Source organism: Lates calcarifer, linkage group LG15 (genome assembly GCF_001640805.2).
Source record: "Lates calcarifer isolate ASB-BC8 linkage group LG15, TLL_Latcal_v3, whole genome shotgun sequence".
Lineage (NCBI taxonomy): Eukaryota > Metazoa > Chordata > Actinopteri > Centropomidae > Lates > Lates calcarifer.
The window spans coordinates 14,149,360-14,166,055 of NC_066847.1; the positions used below are offsets into that span (position 1 = coordinate 14,149,360).

Below are 16,696 nucleotides of genomic sequence, written 5' to 3' on the forward strand. Positions count from 1 at the left end.
CATTTATGTTTATTACAGAGTTTTTTAATGCTGATTGCTGCACTTTATTTTTTTACCATCCTGTGCATTTTTTATAATATATAATATTTTTATCTTTTTTTTGTCACTCTTATTTCTTGCTGCTGTAACATGTAAATTTCTTATCTTATCTAACTCTCCAAGTCTCCTGTAGACTCCCATCAGTCTGATGGTTTCTGAACAGATTTTTCACAGTTAGCCTCCATCACTGTTTAACAATGTTACAAAACTCAACTGTTTTATCTTATTCCTTCATTTGGTAAAGGACAGGTCTGGTGAATTTTTCCGTCTGTTTTAACATCAGTTGACAAACACACATCATCCTGCTGCCACAAATATGTACTACAGCACCAATTGTAAATTAATCCACCACTAAAAATAGTCCCCCAAACTAATACACAATTTATTTTAAAATGCTGTTACAAGAAATTACTGAGCCTTTTTTAAAATTCAAACTGTGTATTTGTGCACTGTAAAAGAACAGTCTTAAAAACTGAACTTAGGTTAAATAGTTATAATATATAATTCTAATAATTTAGTTTTATAATGTTAGCATCACTTTTAAAATGTGGCCAAAAATCTTCGTCCTGGTATAAATGACTGGAGAGACATGAGGATAAAATATTTAGTTTATTAGTTATTTAGTTTAGTTCAGTTTTGCAGTGTGACCTCATGATTTGGTGTAATTCTGTAAAGTTGCTGTTCCGTTTGCTCTTTGTTGATTTACTTTTTTAATTCATTTGACACACCTCCAGTTTGTCATTTGTTGATTATATGGAAAGCTTGAGAACACCATGCAGGCTGAAGCAGAGTTTGGCTGAATTACCTGTTCTCAAACTACATCCAGTTTTGTATGAAGCTGCACCAAGTTTAGGAAACAATGAATCCAGCACCTAATACTCAGTGTTAAGGCCACTACAAGTAACACGTGACTATGTCAGGCCTTTTATTGGATGGTGGAAGCATATCTCACATTAGCTGCTGCTAGGCACTCTAGTTACCAGAGTGGACTGAGAGAGATCATAAAGCACAAACAGACCAAGTGTTTTTTTTTAAGCTCTTTCTCATTAATATTTAATTTTATCCACCATTTCACCAGGTTAGTTACTGTAATATCAGGATCATTCTAATATTTCATTCACATTTTTGAACATCTGCATTGCAGCATATTTGAGGTCAGAATGTCTAAATTAAACATGACAATATCTTCATAAAATAAGGGAATATTCGGCTTTTGCTCCAGTGAAAATAACTTCTTCATGACGTTTACACTCTCTTTGCTTCCTCCGTCCTTATAGCAACTTTTCTCACATCTCTTTTTTGTAATAATAATTCCCAGCCCATCCAAGAATGGCAAGGGGAAAAAAAAGGAAAGATCATTTACGTTAGTGTTTCACTCCCCGCTTCCGGTTTCACATGCGTCTCCGTGTAGCGTCCGCACACAGGAGCAGAAGAGCCGCAGAGAAGACAGGTGGACAACTCGCCACATGAAATGCAAGAAAAGCTCTGACAAGTATTGCCTGTGTAAATCATAGATGGACAGACACTGGCCCTAAACCCTGAACATTTTGACATATTGAAAATTGTGCCTTCATTGGCAGCGCTTCACCACAGCACTGTAAACTGTTTCTGCTGCCCACTAGTAGATAAAATGGAAAAACACAAGAAGAACAGGTTACTGTTGTTTGAAGAGAACAGCTGATTTAAAGTGGCTATGTGTAAATAAAAGCCAAAATCAGACACATCCTGTGCCAATCATTTATATATTTTTACATTGTTCCTTAAATATGTCAATAAAAAGATCCCACCCTTTAAACATTCATGTTCCTGAGCCCTTCAACTCTCCAACATGAATCCAAAAACCAAAAAAGATTAAGAATAATTGATAGAGTTTAAAGCAAGTAAAATCCAAAAGCCTTTGTATCCTGTCTTGATTCCACTGGGTTTACAGTTCAGAGGAACAACCCTGGGGGTAGGGGGTGGGGAGGTACAGCACCAGGATATCTGGATGCTGGACTGAGGACTGCTAATATGGAGGGCCATGTGAAGATGGGTCCGAGCTCAGTCAACCCTTGTATGACTTACACAAATCCTGGAAAGAGGTTCTGTAGGAGGAGGATGGCTCCCACCACCATGAGGCCACAGAGGAACAGCACCAGCCACACAGGAAATGATCCTGGAAGAAATACAAGACACAGGGACAAAAGATGAGGTGAGAGGGTCTGAGGTTAGGACACATGGTCTGATGATAATGGTGCAGGACTTACTTCTGTTGGGGACAACATGTACTTGACAGCGACTGTCCACAGCTACACTCAACATGGCTGTCTCATTATTCCCTCTGATGTTTCTTCCTTTCAGCGAGTCAGGCAGGAAGGCCAGGTCTGTCACAACAATGCCGTGGCACTCCTGTACATAATACAGTTTCTACACACACCAAGACCAACAGCAAGTTAGCATTGTACATCAGAGCTACACCTGTAAGTTTGAGATGTGTGTCTGCACTGTCTTTACCTGCAGGGAGAAAGCAATGTAGATAGCTACCGATCCGGTTACAGTTCCAAGGCCAAGAAATGTTCCAGATTCACTGTCAAAGACAAGATAACATTGCATTATACACACAGCAGCGCACCCTCTGATGAAGCTTTCCAAACAAAATGAGCTTAGGTTCTTTAAGAGGACAATGTAAATGTGACCAGTGTTCCCCTACTGTCCAACTAAAAACGGATCGCTTTGGTCCACACCGGTGGTTTTTCAAAATCAGATTAACAAATGCTAACAACTTAACATTACATCCATTTCCCATTTCATACAAGTGGTACTGAAATCTTTAAATGTGTTTTCTATCCTCCAGGAGCCTGCTGGTTTGTTTTGGTTGGTTGTTAAAAAAATAGGCAAAAATAAATTTTGGGGAACCAATCAAAAATGTATATCTATGGCAATGGCTGTGTTAAGAAAATTAATATCAGCCAGTATATCACGATCATCATGATATATCATATCACGAATTTCTGAAACCGACAATCCAACATTCACACCCACTGAACGCCATGACTGCTCAGCTGTGAGGAGGTGAGAAAGGTCATTGACCTTTTCCTTTTTAGCTCTCTGTCTTCATTTGTTTCACCTTTTTGTGTTACTTAACAACTGAGTGTAATACTATGAATGTCTCCTAAAGAGGCTGCCTGAAACAGGCTCTGCACATAAGATTTCTTCAGAGGAAGAAACTTACCCTTTACATGGTCAAAAGAACAGAACTGTTTTGGCATCACTACCAAAACTTAATAACTGACACCAGACGCCAGAGTTTACTGTTTAAACACTGCAAATACAGAAAGAACAGCACTTCTCCATTGCACCCTCTTAACCTGATAATGATCATCAAATAGGGACTCTTCCAACATATGGGCACAGAGATACCAGCTACTATATAAGAAATTGTGGTTTTAATACAGACACAAACAGCTTTCCGTTACCCACCACCAAGCTCACACGATATAGGCAGGCTGAGCCTGGACCAGTTCTCTCTCTCTCTCTCAGTATTGATTCATATCCCATAAATACTAATTTAATGTAATGGTTTTTGGTGGCATCTCTGGAGTTAAAGTTGAGACCTTAAGCTCGACAGTCAGATCAAGGCTGTCGTTAAATCAAGCTTTTTTCAGTTGAGGCAGCTGGCCAAAATTAAGCCTCATGCCTTTGTTACCACTCTGCTGGATTACTGTAATGCACTTCATGTGGGGGTTAGTGGGTCCTCCATTGCTCATCTCCAGCTAATAAAGAACGTCGCTGCGTGTCTTTTAATTTTTTTAATTCTCTCAGCACCCATGGTAAATGGACTGCACTTATATAGCACTGATCTAGTCATGTCAACCACTCAAAGCACTTTACACCATGGTTAAAACATAATATGAACTTATCAGTTACCTGACTGCCAGACTGGAGACAACCTCAGTGCCACAGGGAGCTGTCAGCATGGGCAGAAAGCTCTTGCCATCCCACTTGGTTAGGTAGCAGGGAGGAGGTCTTCTGTCTCTTTTATGGGGGATCTGGACTGTGTAAAGCCTCAGTGCCTCTTTTTGGTCCTCTACCTTTCCAAATCTGAAACACATGAAAATACGACCATGTATAGTCACTGTCACATCATCCACATGCATATGATGAGGTGAACAGCTGGGCTGCTCTTTCACAGAAGAAGAAACCTGCAAGCCATATATCGATATGTCTTCTCAGTCATTTGAGGCACTGTTTCATGCCATTTCAGACCCATAGCCAACTGGTTGCCACTCCATACACTGCAAGCAAAGTCCCGGCCAACAGTCACCAGGTGCTGCATGAGAAGAGAACATAGTGATCATTACGAATGAATTGATATGTCTGGCATTATTTAATTATTCATACCAAAAGGTGTTAATGTTTCACCTTATTCCCTGAACTCATATCCAAGTCTTCAATCTCCCCTTCATGTGCTTTGAAGTCAAACTTCTTCTTCAGTGATGGAAACTGTACAACAGTCAAGAGCAAACAAGTCAAGACATCTATATCACATACATTTGCTTTAAGATGAACAATACAATCGAAAACACATTAAAATGATCCAGATATGTCATCCTTGTATTTTGTCAGTTTCCCCCATCCTTCCTTTGGGTCATGGTAACATTTTGTTAATCTGAAATCATGAAACAACAGCTTCATGACACTCACAAAACATGACAAATTCCTCTTTATCTCAATTATGAACACATCAAAACTCTCCACTATGGTACAATCAGTCCCATTGTAGCAGGTCAGTCAGTCTGCAACAGCTGGTGATTTACAAAGGTTTATGTACTACATTTAGCATCTACCTTTTCACTTTCTAATAAACAGTCATCGTATCCCCAGAACTCAGCAATGACGCTCTTCTTTAATCCAATAAAATGTGGTCAATAGCACAGAGGGCCAAAAAGTATGAATGTTTAAAAAAACTGTTCTATTTCCTTTTCTTGTTGTTACTGTTGGTGGTAGACACTGCACCTTTCAGAAACACGACAGTGATCTAAAAATGAAAAATAAAACATGAATGAGTGAGAAAAGAAGACAATGTCCAGGTTTCTACAATCTAAGAAGAGGGCAAAAAGTATCTAGTTAATGGGTGGGGGCACAAAAGGCCATTTCTGGACAGGCAACCAGGACCTCATCCACTCATGCACTTCTCATCACCCAGGACCTCAAGTGGGAGCTAAACATCAGCTCCCTCACCAAGAAGGCCCAGCAGAGGATGTACATCCCGCGGCAGCTGAAGAAGTTCAACTTGCCAAGGACAATGATGGTGCACTACACCTCCATCATTGAGTCCATCCTCACCTCCTTCATCACCATCTGGTACACTGCTGCCACTGCCAAGGACAAAGGCATACTGCAGAATGTCATCTGGTCTGCTGAGAAGGTGATCAGCTGTAACCTGCCTTCTCTCCAGGACCTGTACACCTCCAGAACCCTGAGACAGGCAGGAAAGATCATGGCCGATCCCTCCCACCTTGGTCACAAACTTTTCAAGACACTCCCTTCTGGCAGGAGGCTGTGGTCCATCAAAACCAAGACCTCACGCCACAAGAACAGTTTCTTCTCATCTACAACTAGGCTCCTCAACAAGATCTAAGTCCCCCACCCCACCCACACACAGACTGTCACAGACTCTAATCCTGTTCCAACATAACAGTTAATAGTAAATTATTACATCTGAAAAGCTATAACCAGCTAATCTGTTTGGTAAATTACTTCAGCTGTTAATCAGCATTTCCACTGGCTCACACACCAACATCCACTTTACATCCATACTCAAAGTGAAAAGTGAAAAGCACAAGTAGACAGTCTTTACCTCCCAGACTCGGATGTGTCCATCTGTGCCTCCTGTCAGCAGAAGGCTCAGGTCAGGACTGAACCTGACCACCTTCTGGAGAGGGTCCTGAAGGTTCAGGTCTGACTGCACTTCAGCCAAACCAGTCACAGAGATGTGAGCTGTCTCATCCTTCATATCTAACATATCTCCAGAGGCTGCAACTCCATCCTGTCCACCTTTGTCTCCTTTCCCAGCTCGTCGTCTGGCACTACCCTGCTGCACACTGTTCCCTACTGCACAGATGAAAAAGAAGCCCGAATGGGAAACAAAGGGGGTTTGAGAAATAAGTGACAAGATTAGATGTATATGAATAGAGTTGATATCTGCTTTGTCTTATAACCCATGCTTTGAATAATTACACCTCTGTTGTACCAAAATTTTGTAGCTCTGAGAAGCTCTTATGGCCACATTTTAGTCAGAGTCCTAAATACCTGATGCACAACACTGACATTTTGTGAACTTCTGCCAACCAGTAATTTCGCTAACACTATTATGGATACTCTCTAATTTAATCCACTAAAACTCTTCACTGTGTGTTTGAATATATAAAAATTAGTATACTAGAAGTTTTAGAATTCCCATAATCCTGGGTTTACCTTTTCTCTATGGACCTGGCCTTAAATTACCTTCCCTCCATTTGCCTAACCCCAAAGTGACCCTGTTATACAACCACAGCTTCCTTTTTTCTAAAAAAAAAAACCTGGTAAATAGGCCTATGAAGTGCTAAGTATCAGCTGATATGTAGGTCTGGGAATCCTGAGGATGCACCGGAAAGGGCTGTGATAAGCGCTTAGCCATGCTCAATGCGAGGCCAGGTGTGCTTAGAAGTGTCAAGACTGCAACACATAAACGCTCACACTGCACACAGGTGCATTCACTGTTGCAGCTCCAAAATTGTGGAATGTTTTGCCAGCAGCATATAAAACAGGTCTCCTCGCTATCTATTTTTTAAAAATCTTATTAAAACCAACCTCTTCTCCTTGGCTTTCGACACAGTGATTTTGTGTATACATCATTTGCCTCGAGTGAGCTGTTTTTAATGTACTTTATACATTTATATTTTTAGTAATTGTATGCATTTTATTGTATTGTTTTTTGTAATTTATTTTTTCTTTACATAACCTTGTCCCTCTGTGGGTTTTTAAAACACTTTATAAATAAAGTTGGATTGGATTGGATTTTTTAAAAACATGCTCTAAGGTAAATGAAGATGTAGACTTATGTATTTGCAATCAAAAAATGAGTCAGTGTCATATCAATAAGTACAACACATGCAGCCTGTTTTTTCATGATAGCAAGTATATGTCAGATTGTAGCTGTAAGCCTCACCACCTTTGACAGCAGTTTTGCCTCCCTCTTTCTGTGTGCAGTGTTGAAACCTCATCAGACTGCAGGTCCCATCCTGTCCTGCAGCAATTACACCATCACCTACAGCCAGGTTCATGGTGGCACGAGTGTCAGTGTCATGAGAGTGAAGGAGGCTGGCACTGTACTGATGTTCTCCAACCAGTTGTAGATCCAGGAAGTGCTGAAACATACAGTCATGACACTGCTACTGTTCTGACTGGTTTACACACTTGTATGGAATCCAGATTTCTATTCAAACGTAGACTGAACATGTTCTGGTGCTGACACTCCAAGATGACATTTAGGTGTTTGTTTGGAATAGAAATGCAGTATGTAATTCTTTTATATTCTACATCTTACAAAACACATTTAAAAAAACAAAAAGACAAGCAAAGAGAGTGAAGACACCAGGAACACACTGCAAGAACAGGAAACAAAACCAAATTCATGCAACAAAACTAAATACACACAACACAATCACATACAGAACTGATGTATATTCATGTTTTTGTATTTTGTCTATGTGCATGTGTTTTCTTCAGTTGCAGGGTGTTGTACAACTCTCAGGGCCACTGTAGTATTGTATTAAAACAACTAAACACTTGATCCTCAGTACTTACCATAGCATTCTTTATGCCTGTCTTTGAGGCCCCTCCTCCTCCTGCTGTGATCACCAGCCCAGTTTTAGGGTCCACTTTAATGGCGTATAGGGGAAAGGGGGCTCTGTACAGATCTGGGACCCTCCTCTTCCCCATTGTTGCTGTACAAGTTACTCAAGTCACTCACAAGCCTTCATAAAATTGCTGTATTCAACCCCACCTGTGGAAAACAGAGAGTGTAAGTTTATGTGTGACATCCTCCAATGATGTAGAATTTATGTGACATCAACTATTAAATACAAGCAATTCCCTATTCCCAATCTGGAACTGTGGAGGTTGGGTTTGTGTCTGCTGAAACAGATCATTACCACTACATTACTATACGGCATATATTGTACATCAACCATTGTCTGTTTGCAGCATCTCCAGAGTGAGACCACCTCTTCTTTTTTTTACTCCCCCCAGTCCTGTCACCTCAACAAATACACAAGCTTCCATATACCTCTCTCTCTATTAACATTTGAAGTGAATGAAACTCCGTTCAGCTGATTCTTTTCACCTCTCACTGCTTCCAATTCAACTGTCTCTTCAAGTCACTTGAGTGCTCTCACTTTAATTGCTACTTCAACTTTTTTCAGTTCAACTGCAACTTTAATAATTTTAGTGTTTACACTTCATACCCTTAAACTTTTAGAAGTCCTGTATAAAATCCAGAGCAGCATTCAGGAGCAATGCTCTCACAAAGTTCAGTTTGGTAAATTTTATACTAATATATGATATTTACCAAATATCATACCAAATAGTGGTGTCACTCATTAATGAGACATTTGATAAAATACAGGTATGTCAAATGAAAGATGCTGGCAATTTTTTATATGTTTTGGTCATTAGAGAGGTGAACACCTTCAGCTGTATATAATACTGACTGTTCAGTCAATTACACAGCCACATTAAGAATCCAGTATATATTCTGCTGATGTTTTTGCTATCAGCATTGCCAGTCTGTCTAAACCATTTCTCAGCAGGTGAAATTCTGTGCTGGTTTCCTTAAATGAAGACATCTGATGCTGATGAATAGAAGAAATATTCATAAAATGGAAAAGTAATGTGAGCAGACAGCCCCTCTGAGCTTTTCTATGGGACACCCTGGGACTGTCTGCCATGCAGTGGAGAACTTTCATGGAGGAGGGACTGTTGCTTTGCACTGTATTGACTTTAAGATTTTTGTACCAACTGTGTTTATTTCCAGCACTAACCCCGCGACAGTCTACCACCATCTATGTGGAGTAACTTGCTGTACAAGCTTCAGTGAAATATTTCTGCATGAGATGACAAAGCTCTGAGTCTGTCTCAGGGCTAAGCTAATGAGTGTGTCTGTGATGTGATGAGTTGCCTCAGTTTAACCAGTACAGACCGTGAGACAGACTACTGGCTCAGTGTCTCATGGATGTCCGGGCGATGTATACAGCAGGATGCCCAGTCAGTCCTCTCCTCCAGTCTTCTGCCCCACCACAACAGGCTACATAGGAATAAAAACTGTTCTGTTATCATTACAAATGTGAGAAGATGTCCGTGTTTAAGTGAAACCGCTAAGTGCAGCTGACATGTCCGTATAGTTTTGCTAGCTGTGATAGCTACAGTTAGCCCTGCAGCCTGCCAGCCTGCTAGCTATTGCCAGTGATTTCATCACAAGTCTCCTACCTGTGCAGCTGGTCCGGTTAGTGTTGGGATGCGTTTTATCATATAGCTAAATACTATTTAAGATGATTTCGTGGTGAGCTGTCAATGGCAAAGGTTTATGACATAGAGGAATAGCTAAGACCTAGCGGCTAAATACAACCAACAGCCACTTCCCTACCTACACGTCAGCAACGTATGACAGCTCACCCTGCGTTCTGACGTCACTGCAAAAACGTTGTTTGCGTATTGTTCTTAACTATGTAATGAAAGTGAAAATCTGTGTTAAACGGTACTACGACGGCAGTTAAGATGTCGGTAAATTAAGTCGGCGTTAACTTAATCGGAGTTAGTGCGCGTGCATAAAACGGGCGTGCACCGTATCTCTCAGATGAAGAGCGCACATTTATTCTGTTGGTTTACGAGGAATTAAAGAGACTCTAGCGATACAATGTAAAACCGCGACTGCCAACAAAACTAAGGAGACTTGTCGCATGTTCTCTGTGTTCTTAATCTGTAATATGAGACATAAGGACACGGAAAATATGTGATGATTTTTCGGATACTTGGATTACAGACAACACGTGGGTCACATGTCTGAAAATGAGCTGTTACTCTCTGTTAATGATGTTCTGCCTGGAACACTCAGGCTGTATATGTATCAATGTAATACTGTTATGTTCAGTATTTCAGCCTCAGTGGAAATCGGAACCTGGATGAAATATAAACATTCTATAAAGTGGTACACATTCATATTTCCCATCCTTAACACTGCATATTTTGGTATGCAGTCTACAATTACAACAGCCTGTTGCATTATATTGTCTTTCTTCACCAAATTCACAGCTATTTAAAATCTTCAGTAATATTGGCTCAGTACATTTACAGAAATAATGAATGATATAATAATTAAATTTGTGTTTATTGCATTGAAATAAACTTTATAGATTGTAAAACTGATCAGGTGTGCCCTGTGTGACTGAATGTTTTTCATGTTTCAGTCTGTTTTAGTTAATCACTCAGAGTCTTTACATCTGAATGTTATAATCTGAGGTATCATCTGTCTGCAGCTTTGCACTGACAAACTCTCTTTTACCTCCTGCTTTGCAACATGGTTGGCTAAAAACTAAGTTGATTGAAACTGTACCTGTCAGGAAAACAGACTGGAGTCTGACTCATTTCCTATGTCTCTCTTACATCTGTTCATTCTAGGCATGGGCCGGTTATCAGTTTCAAGGTATACCATGGTTTGAAAAAGTCAAGCTATATTTTCTGTTATACTGATCCTACGGTATAATAAGGTGGCCCTGAAGGTACGCGGTACGGTTTGTGTACTATTTGTGTATTCTGGTCTTTGTAAAGAACGATTGTGCTTGAATGTTTACTCGTTCCAGTTTTCCATGGTGTTTTGGTGGCTAAAAGAAGAAATAAACATCAGTCAAACATCAGTCAGCGTGTGAATTACCTCTACCAGAATTTTGCGATATTTTGTGATATTTTTTACAGAAAAGAATTTAAGTATTTATGTTCTGAGTTTGTTGAGCTGCAGGTTTAGGCTCACTTAGGGGACTTAATGAAAAAATTACCTTAACACACACGTTTCCTAATGTTACAAATATTCTGTGTTGTTTAAAAATAAAATAGATTGTGTTCAATGGAGAAAAAAAAAAGTGTTTTTCTTCAGTTCATTCAGTCTAATATATATCAACATACAAAGGACAAAATATTACTCATCAATAAACGATTGAAGGAAAATTTGTAAAAAAAAAAAAAAAAATGGTTTAACTGTTCCAGCATTTGTCTCCTTAAACATAAAACTGTTAAATCTGTTGAATGTCAAATGATGCATACTTTCACCCAAAACATAATGTCTCCTTCTGTTGAAGGAAACAGTTTATTAATTATAGTGCTGTTCTCTGTGGTAATCCATCTTCCACAGTAACACCATTAGGGGAATCCAGAGGTAAATCAATTACTGATGATGCATCCACAAGCTCTCTGTAGACTGCAGAACATCTGAAACAAAGGTTAATTCAACATGACTCCCGAGACTGAGGGTGTCATGTTCCTCTCATGTTGTCTGTTCTCTTAATCCACACGCACAGCAGAGGCAAGTGAGTGTCTCTGTTTTTGTAGTGTGACCTTGACTGTCAGTTTGGACACTGTAGCCGGGAGATAATGTTAATGAAATGTTTCTGGTCGATGGCCAAAATCTGCATAATGATCAGAGGTTCACAGCAAGGTTTCAGTGGAACAATCAATACAGGCCTACTGGCAGTGTGGTGTCATTGAAAGGAGCTGGTGTCAGACAGGTTCCATGTGGACACATGAATGTACTCTTAAGTGTTTCTTAGAATTATGTTGCCAAATCAGCTTTCAAGTGTCTGGAAACAACCACCAGAGAATAATGCTGAAAAATCAGACTCACTTCAAATACAGTGACGTGTCCACATTACTATTATTTTCCTGTCTGACATACAAGCAAAGACCAATAAGAGCCCGAGATGTGGTGATGTTCAAACGGCTGCAAGTGGTTACTGGCGTAAAGCACTCTCCCAACCCCTAAGCATCTGTTTCTATATTTTCAGCACAACTAATTTTTTTACACAAAAGTTATACATATGTTTTATTACAATGTAAGGCAGTAAGAAATGAAAGAAAATACTACAAAATGGTGGGATTGTCTCTACATATTATAGAGAGAACCGGATTAAACTTAGCAGTAGTGAGTGTAGTTATGTATTAACATACCACAATGTTCAGTGAATGTGCTGGCGCCAGTAACTATGCTACTTAAGTTATTTGAAAAGATCAATGTAAGTGCTATATACTATTTAATCCATTCTGTGAACAGATTTTTATCATGTCAATTGTTCAGCATGTCATTTCTTAGACTGAGCTGACACATTCTCACTCATAGAAGCAGCTTTGAAGTCATAAATGATTTCATCTTGTGACAGTTCCAAAAGGTAGCATACACCCTTAACCCTTGCGTTGTTCTCTGGGTCAAAGTGACTTGGCGGCTGACAATGTGCCTTTGTGTGTGTGTGTGTGTGTGTGTAGAAGGATTTGTTGTTGTGCATGACATTCGTGATTCTGAAGCAGTTATCTTTTGTTTTTGAATAGTAATAATAAGAAAAAAGTATACAGAATATGAAGGGCAATACGGAGGGCAACGGGAGGGTTAAGTGCAAGGACCTGCAACCATAAAACCCCTAAAGTATCTAAACAACTTCTCAGTCTGTGCTCTATCTGAGCTAGTTGTATTGGCATGGATTCAAGCTAAGCCCAAGAAAAGGTTTAAACTTGCTGAGGAACTGATGAAAACTATCCACTTTCCCCTGATGACGTTCAAGGAATTCAAAGAGGTTCAGTCTCTGAATATGTGGTCTGATTAGAGCCTTGGCAAACTCTTCGAAGCAGTTTTTGAAGATTTCTGCTCTACTGAGACAGCACCACAGAGTCAGTGCCGCATCTATCTACCTGGGGAGACTCTCGTCATAATTGGAGGTGACCAGAGCTCTAAAGACCTGTTGCAGCATCAGATAACTCTGGTTTCGGAATTCCCTGAGGAATCATACTGGGATTTAAAAAAAAAAGCCATGGGAGAATTTGGGAGAAATCACAGATCCAAAAAGTTTAGTCATGACGTGGTAGAGCTCAAAGGATGCCAGGTGGAGAGCCTTGCTGAAATGCAGGAGGAGATGCTCTTCCTCTGTGGTTGTTCACTCATTCATAATCTACACTACTTATCCATTAAGGGTCGCAGGGGGGCTAGAGCCTATCCCAGCTGACACTGGGCGAGAGGTGGGGTAGAGCCTGGACAGATTGCCAGTCTATCCTCCATCCATATGAGGCGTGGCTATTAAATAACGAGACTAATGCTGTAATACAATTTCACTGAACATAAACATTATTCAAAGTCTTTCTCCTTCAACATCAGCATCAACACACCTCTGCATTCGGGTCTTCCACTGATCAAAGCAGTGCAGTAGGTCTTCTTTGTACAGTTGTGCAAAATTCGCAGAACTTTCTCTTTATCAGTGGAGGCCACTTCTGCTATCATTCTTAATACTAAGTCATCGATCATTTCAAACGATTTGCTGACGATGGGCACCCAGAACGTTCATCGTCTTGGACATCCTCTTTTCCTTCACCAAATCTTTCATGCCATTCAAACACACGTGCATATGACATGCAGTATTCCCCATACAATGTATGAAAAGATTCAGCTGCTGTTTTGTTCAATTTCACCAAAAGTTTCAAGTTAATGCGTTACTCAAGTTTTAAGCTAATCATTTTCCGCCTTAGTAAAACCATGTGCACTTCAACCAGTAGCTAGCAGTGAAAAGATGTCCCTTATTGGAAACTTACAGCAGTTGTGTGTGAATCACCAACCTTTAATATATAACACATAGTGTGACTGTGAACCACAAGGTTTTATCCTCATAAGCGCAGTCTCATAATTCAATAGCCATACCTTGTATGCCATCTGTGACCTTGATAGTGCTGTGCCACAACAATGCTGCCCCACAGCAAACTCTTGGTGGTATGTTGGAAGGAATATTCATTTTTCAAAGCAAAGTATAAGGTGTATATTTAACACTTGCCAAACAATCATTTACCAACACAGTAGCTTGTGCCGTATTGAATTGCTGTGGTGAGCCAACAGCTGTATGGTTGTCTGACTAGAAACTAGAGTTTTCTTGCAAAATAAACTACACAAACATAAAACGCAAAAAATCCAAAAACTTGCAGAGGGAACAGCGAGAGAATTTAGACTAACTGGGGTGGCATGAGACTACTCTACACAGTGTGAATTGGCTAGGGGGTAAAAGATGAAATCTAATGCAATAAATAGTTGAGGAATGGTCATATGATGCATAGGTTTTAACCATGACAGGAACAACTTAGTTGACAGATTGGACCAGTTGGTTTGGTTTTTCAGATTCTTCAGCTTCATGGGGCACAGTGTTAGTTAGTTAGTTAGACAGAACTTGCATTGGCTGGTTGATTTATTTTTATTCGGGCAGCTGTGGCTCAGGAGGTAGAGCAGTCGCCCACCAATCAGAAGGTGGTGGTTCGATTCCCGGCTCCTCCAGTCCGCATGCCGAAGTATAGTATAGTATAGTTGGGCAAGATACTGAACCCCAAATTGCCTCCGATGTGTGTCATCGGTGTGCGAATGTGTGTGTCTGTGCTAGAAAGCACTATTGTATAGAACAAGTGCTATATGAATGTGTGTGAATGGGGTGAATGTGATCTGTAGTGTGAATCGCTTTGAGTGGTCGAAAAGACTAGAAAAGCGCTATATAAGTACAGTCCATTTAGTCATGCTTCACAATTACTGGCTCATTCACCAGCTGTTTAGCTCCCAGCTGAATAGTAATGTTGAATCATATTCATGCAGATTTACAGTACAGTACAGCCATTACAGCCATTATAACCTGACTGAACAATGCTGATTTTTATTGATTCATGGCACTATGTAATAAGATAATGAAATGACCAATTAGAATAGTGAGTATTTTATTTAGTCCTCATGGTTACTAGGGTCTAGATTATAGATTATCAAAATCACTAGTGTGCTGTTCATCCCTTAGGTAGAGCTGGACAGGCTGCGATAAGGAGCACTGAAGCTGTTCTGGAGGCTGATGATGGAACTACATCTTATGTTTGTTGGATTTTAATTTCTTTGGTCATCCTCAAGTCCAAGTGAAGTCACAAATCAACTGAAACAAAATATCTGATTTTGTGTGCACCTGAGCTCATCAAAATCATGACTCAGTCACTCCTGTAGGTTGGTGGTTTGATTCACAGCTCCTGTCGCAGTGTCCCTGCTCCTAATGGATACCACACAAGCCATGTGCATGGGCAGAAAAGTGAGTCATTAGTACAGTAATTAGAGGTAACTAATGTTTCATGTGTGTACCCAGGACTAATAAGAACTTGTGTCAAAACGATCAGAGATGTTGCGTGTTTTTACTGCAAATGTTGAGAATGAGAATTGATTAAAACAGGTGACTTCAGACCTTCCTGTAACTGTTATTTCACAAAAAATATATTCCCTGATCATCTGGAAAACGTGGATTTCAAAAAATAACACACAGTCCTCCCAAAACTTGCTTGTATAAAGCACCAAATCCTGCAGAGAGCAAGGAGGCTGGACGGATGTGAGCTGATATGAAGACTGGACGGTCCTGCTCAGACTCAGGCTGCACACCGAGCACCTCGTTCACAAACCTCTTCTCACTGTGATTCTTAGCTTCGGGAGGACGGAGGGAAGGAGGTGGAGATGGTTTAAGGGGGCGGGAATACAGGGGGAGAAAATGTGGACATGGAGAAGTGGCTGCGTTAAGTTAGACAGAAGACGTTACAGTAAATACAGACGCATTCGATGTGTACCTTCAAAATAAAAGTAGAGGCGGGGGTACGATGGGGTGGGGGCCTAGCAACGCCTCTGTCGTAAAGCATTTGAAGCTCATGAAACCTCCTGATTAGTCTCTTACATACAAACCTATGCTGAAATGATAACAGAGTCTTGACTCAAGGTCCATTAATTCTTCCAGAGCTTTCAACCACATCTCAGGGTCTTCACCATCATCAAATGGAGTTTACCTAGTTTTTGTGCATATGGATAATACACAAACGTAAGTAAACTCCATCGTGGTTGAAAGCTCTGGAAACCGTGAGATAACGCTTATGTTTCATTGTGCTGACATGTACTGGATGTCAGAATTGTCGAAATTCACCTAGATTCAATTTCCAAAACCTTAAACGTCATAGGCTGATAAATGTAGCAAATGTGACCGAATCTAGATTTTTTTTTTTCTCCGTTACTAAGTACAGGTTGAAAAGACACGCTTGCAAACAAAGGTTTTATTTTGAAAGTGGCCGGAAGTCTTATTTTGAATGCGTATAACTTGACGGTGAGACTGTTCCGTGTCTTCTGCGGAAAACACCCAAGACCATAGGGACAGAAGTGGGGCTTTGTGGTCCCACCGAAGCGACTTTCTCGGAGCCATCCTATGATTTCCTCCCTGCTGAGTTTATGTGGGGGCGTGGGGCTGTGTCTCAGGCGTCTGAGGACACGCGCCATCCCTCCATCCGTCCGAGGGGAATAACGTTAGCGCCCAGAGGAGATGAAATCTGGCTCCAACACACGGTAAGGTGA

The 16,696-nt window shown here is 40.4% G+C and overlaps 2 protein-coding genes across 6 annotated transcripts in view; one reads left to right on the forward strand and one right to left on the reverse strand.

Moving 5' to 3' along the window:
• Nucleotides 1-629: 629 nt before the first annotated feature.
• On the reverse strand, nucleotides 630-9,729 carry preb (prolactin regulatory element binding). Of its 3 annotated transcripts, none has more exons than XM_018680720.2 (11): nucleotides 9,547-9,729; nucleotides 9,260-9,364; nucleotides 7,867-8,065; nucleotides 7,232-7,427; nucleotides 5,879-6,132; nucleotides 4,441-4,521; nucleotides 4,221-4,348; nucleotides 3,946-4,119; nucleotides 2,533-2,605; nucleotides 2,286-2,445; nucleotides 630-2,194 (listed from the first exon to the last, which is right to left on the reverse strand). In XM_018680720.2, exons 3-11 carry the CDS (start codon nucleotides 7,999-8,001, stop codon nucleotides 2,100-2,102), a joined length of 1,296 nt encoding a protein of 431 aa, XP_018536236.1. In that variant the 5' UTR covers nucleotides 8,002-8,065; nucleotides 9,260-9,364; nucleotides 9,547-9,729; the 3' UTR covers nucleotides 630-2,099. The 3 variants fall into 3 exon arrangements, with proteins under 3 accessions (XP_018536236.1, XP_018536234.1, XP_018536235.1); XM_018680718.2 differs by having other exon boundaries at nucleotides 7,229-7,427; XM_018680719.2 differs by lacking the exon at nucleotides 9,260-9,364 and having other exon boundaries at nucleotides 7,229-7,427.
• Nucleotides 9,730-16,365: 6,636 nt separating this feature from the next.
• The window catches only part of adcy3a (adenylate cyclase 3a), a 33,593-nt gene continuing 33,262 nt past the window's right edge, over nucleotides 16,366-16,696 (forward strand). Inside the window, exon 1 of one of the 3 annotated variants that reach the window (XM_051076258.1) lies at nucleotides 16,366-16,692. The gene's annotated coding sequence lies outside the window, so the exon portion shown is untranslated. The remainder of the gene's footprint in view (nucleotides 16,693-16,696) is intronic. The other 2 variants (XM_018680713.2, XM_051076256.1) reach the window with 2 other exon arrangements.

Bases quoted from the DNA above. Each gene is read 5' to 3' on its own strand.
- preb (XM_018680719.2), bottom strand. From the start codon at position 8,001: ATGGGGAAGAGGAGGGTCCCAGATCTGTACAGAGCCCCCTTTCCCCTA. The intron at 4,120-4,220 runs GTTTCTTCTTCT...CATGTGTTTCAG, and splicing joins TATCGATATATGGCTTGCAG to ATTTGGAAAGGTAGAGGACC. The intron at 2,446-2,532 runs GTAAAGACAGTG...TGGTGTGTGTAG, and splicing joins ACATTGCTTTCTCCCTGCAG to AAACTGTATTATGTACAGGA.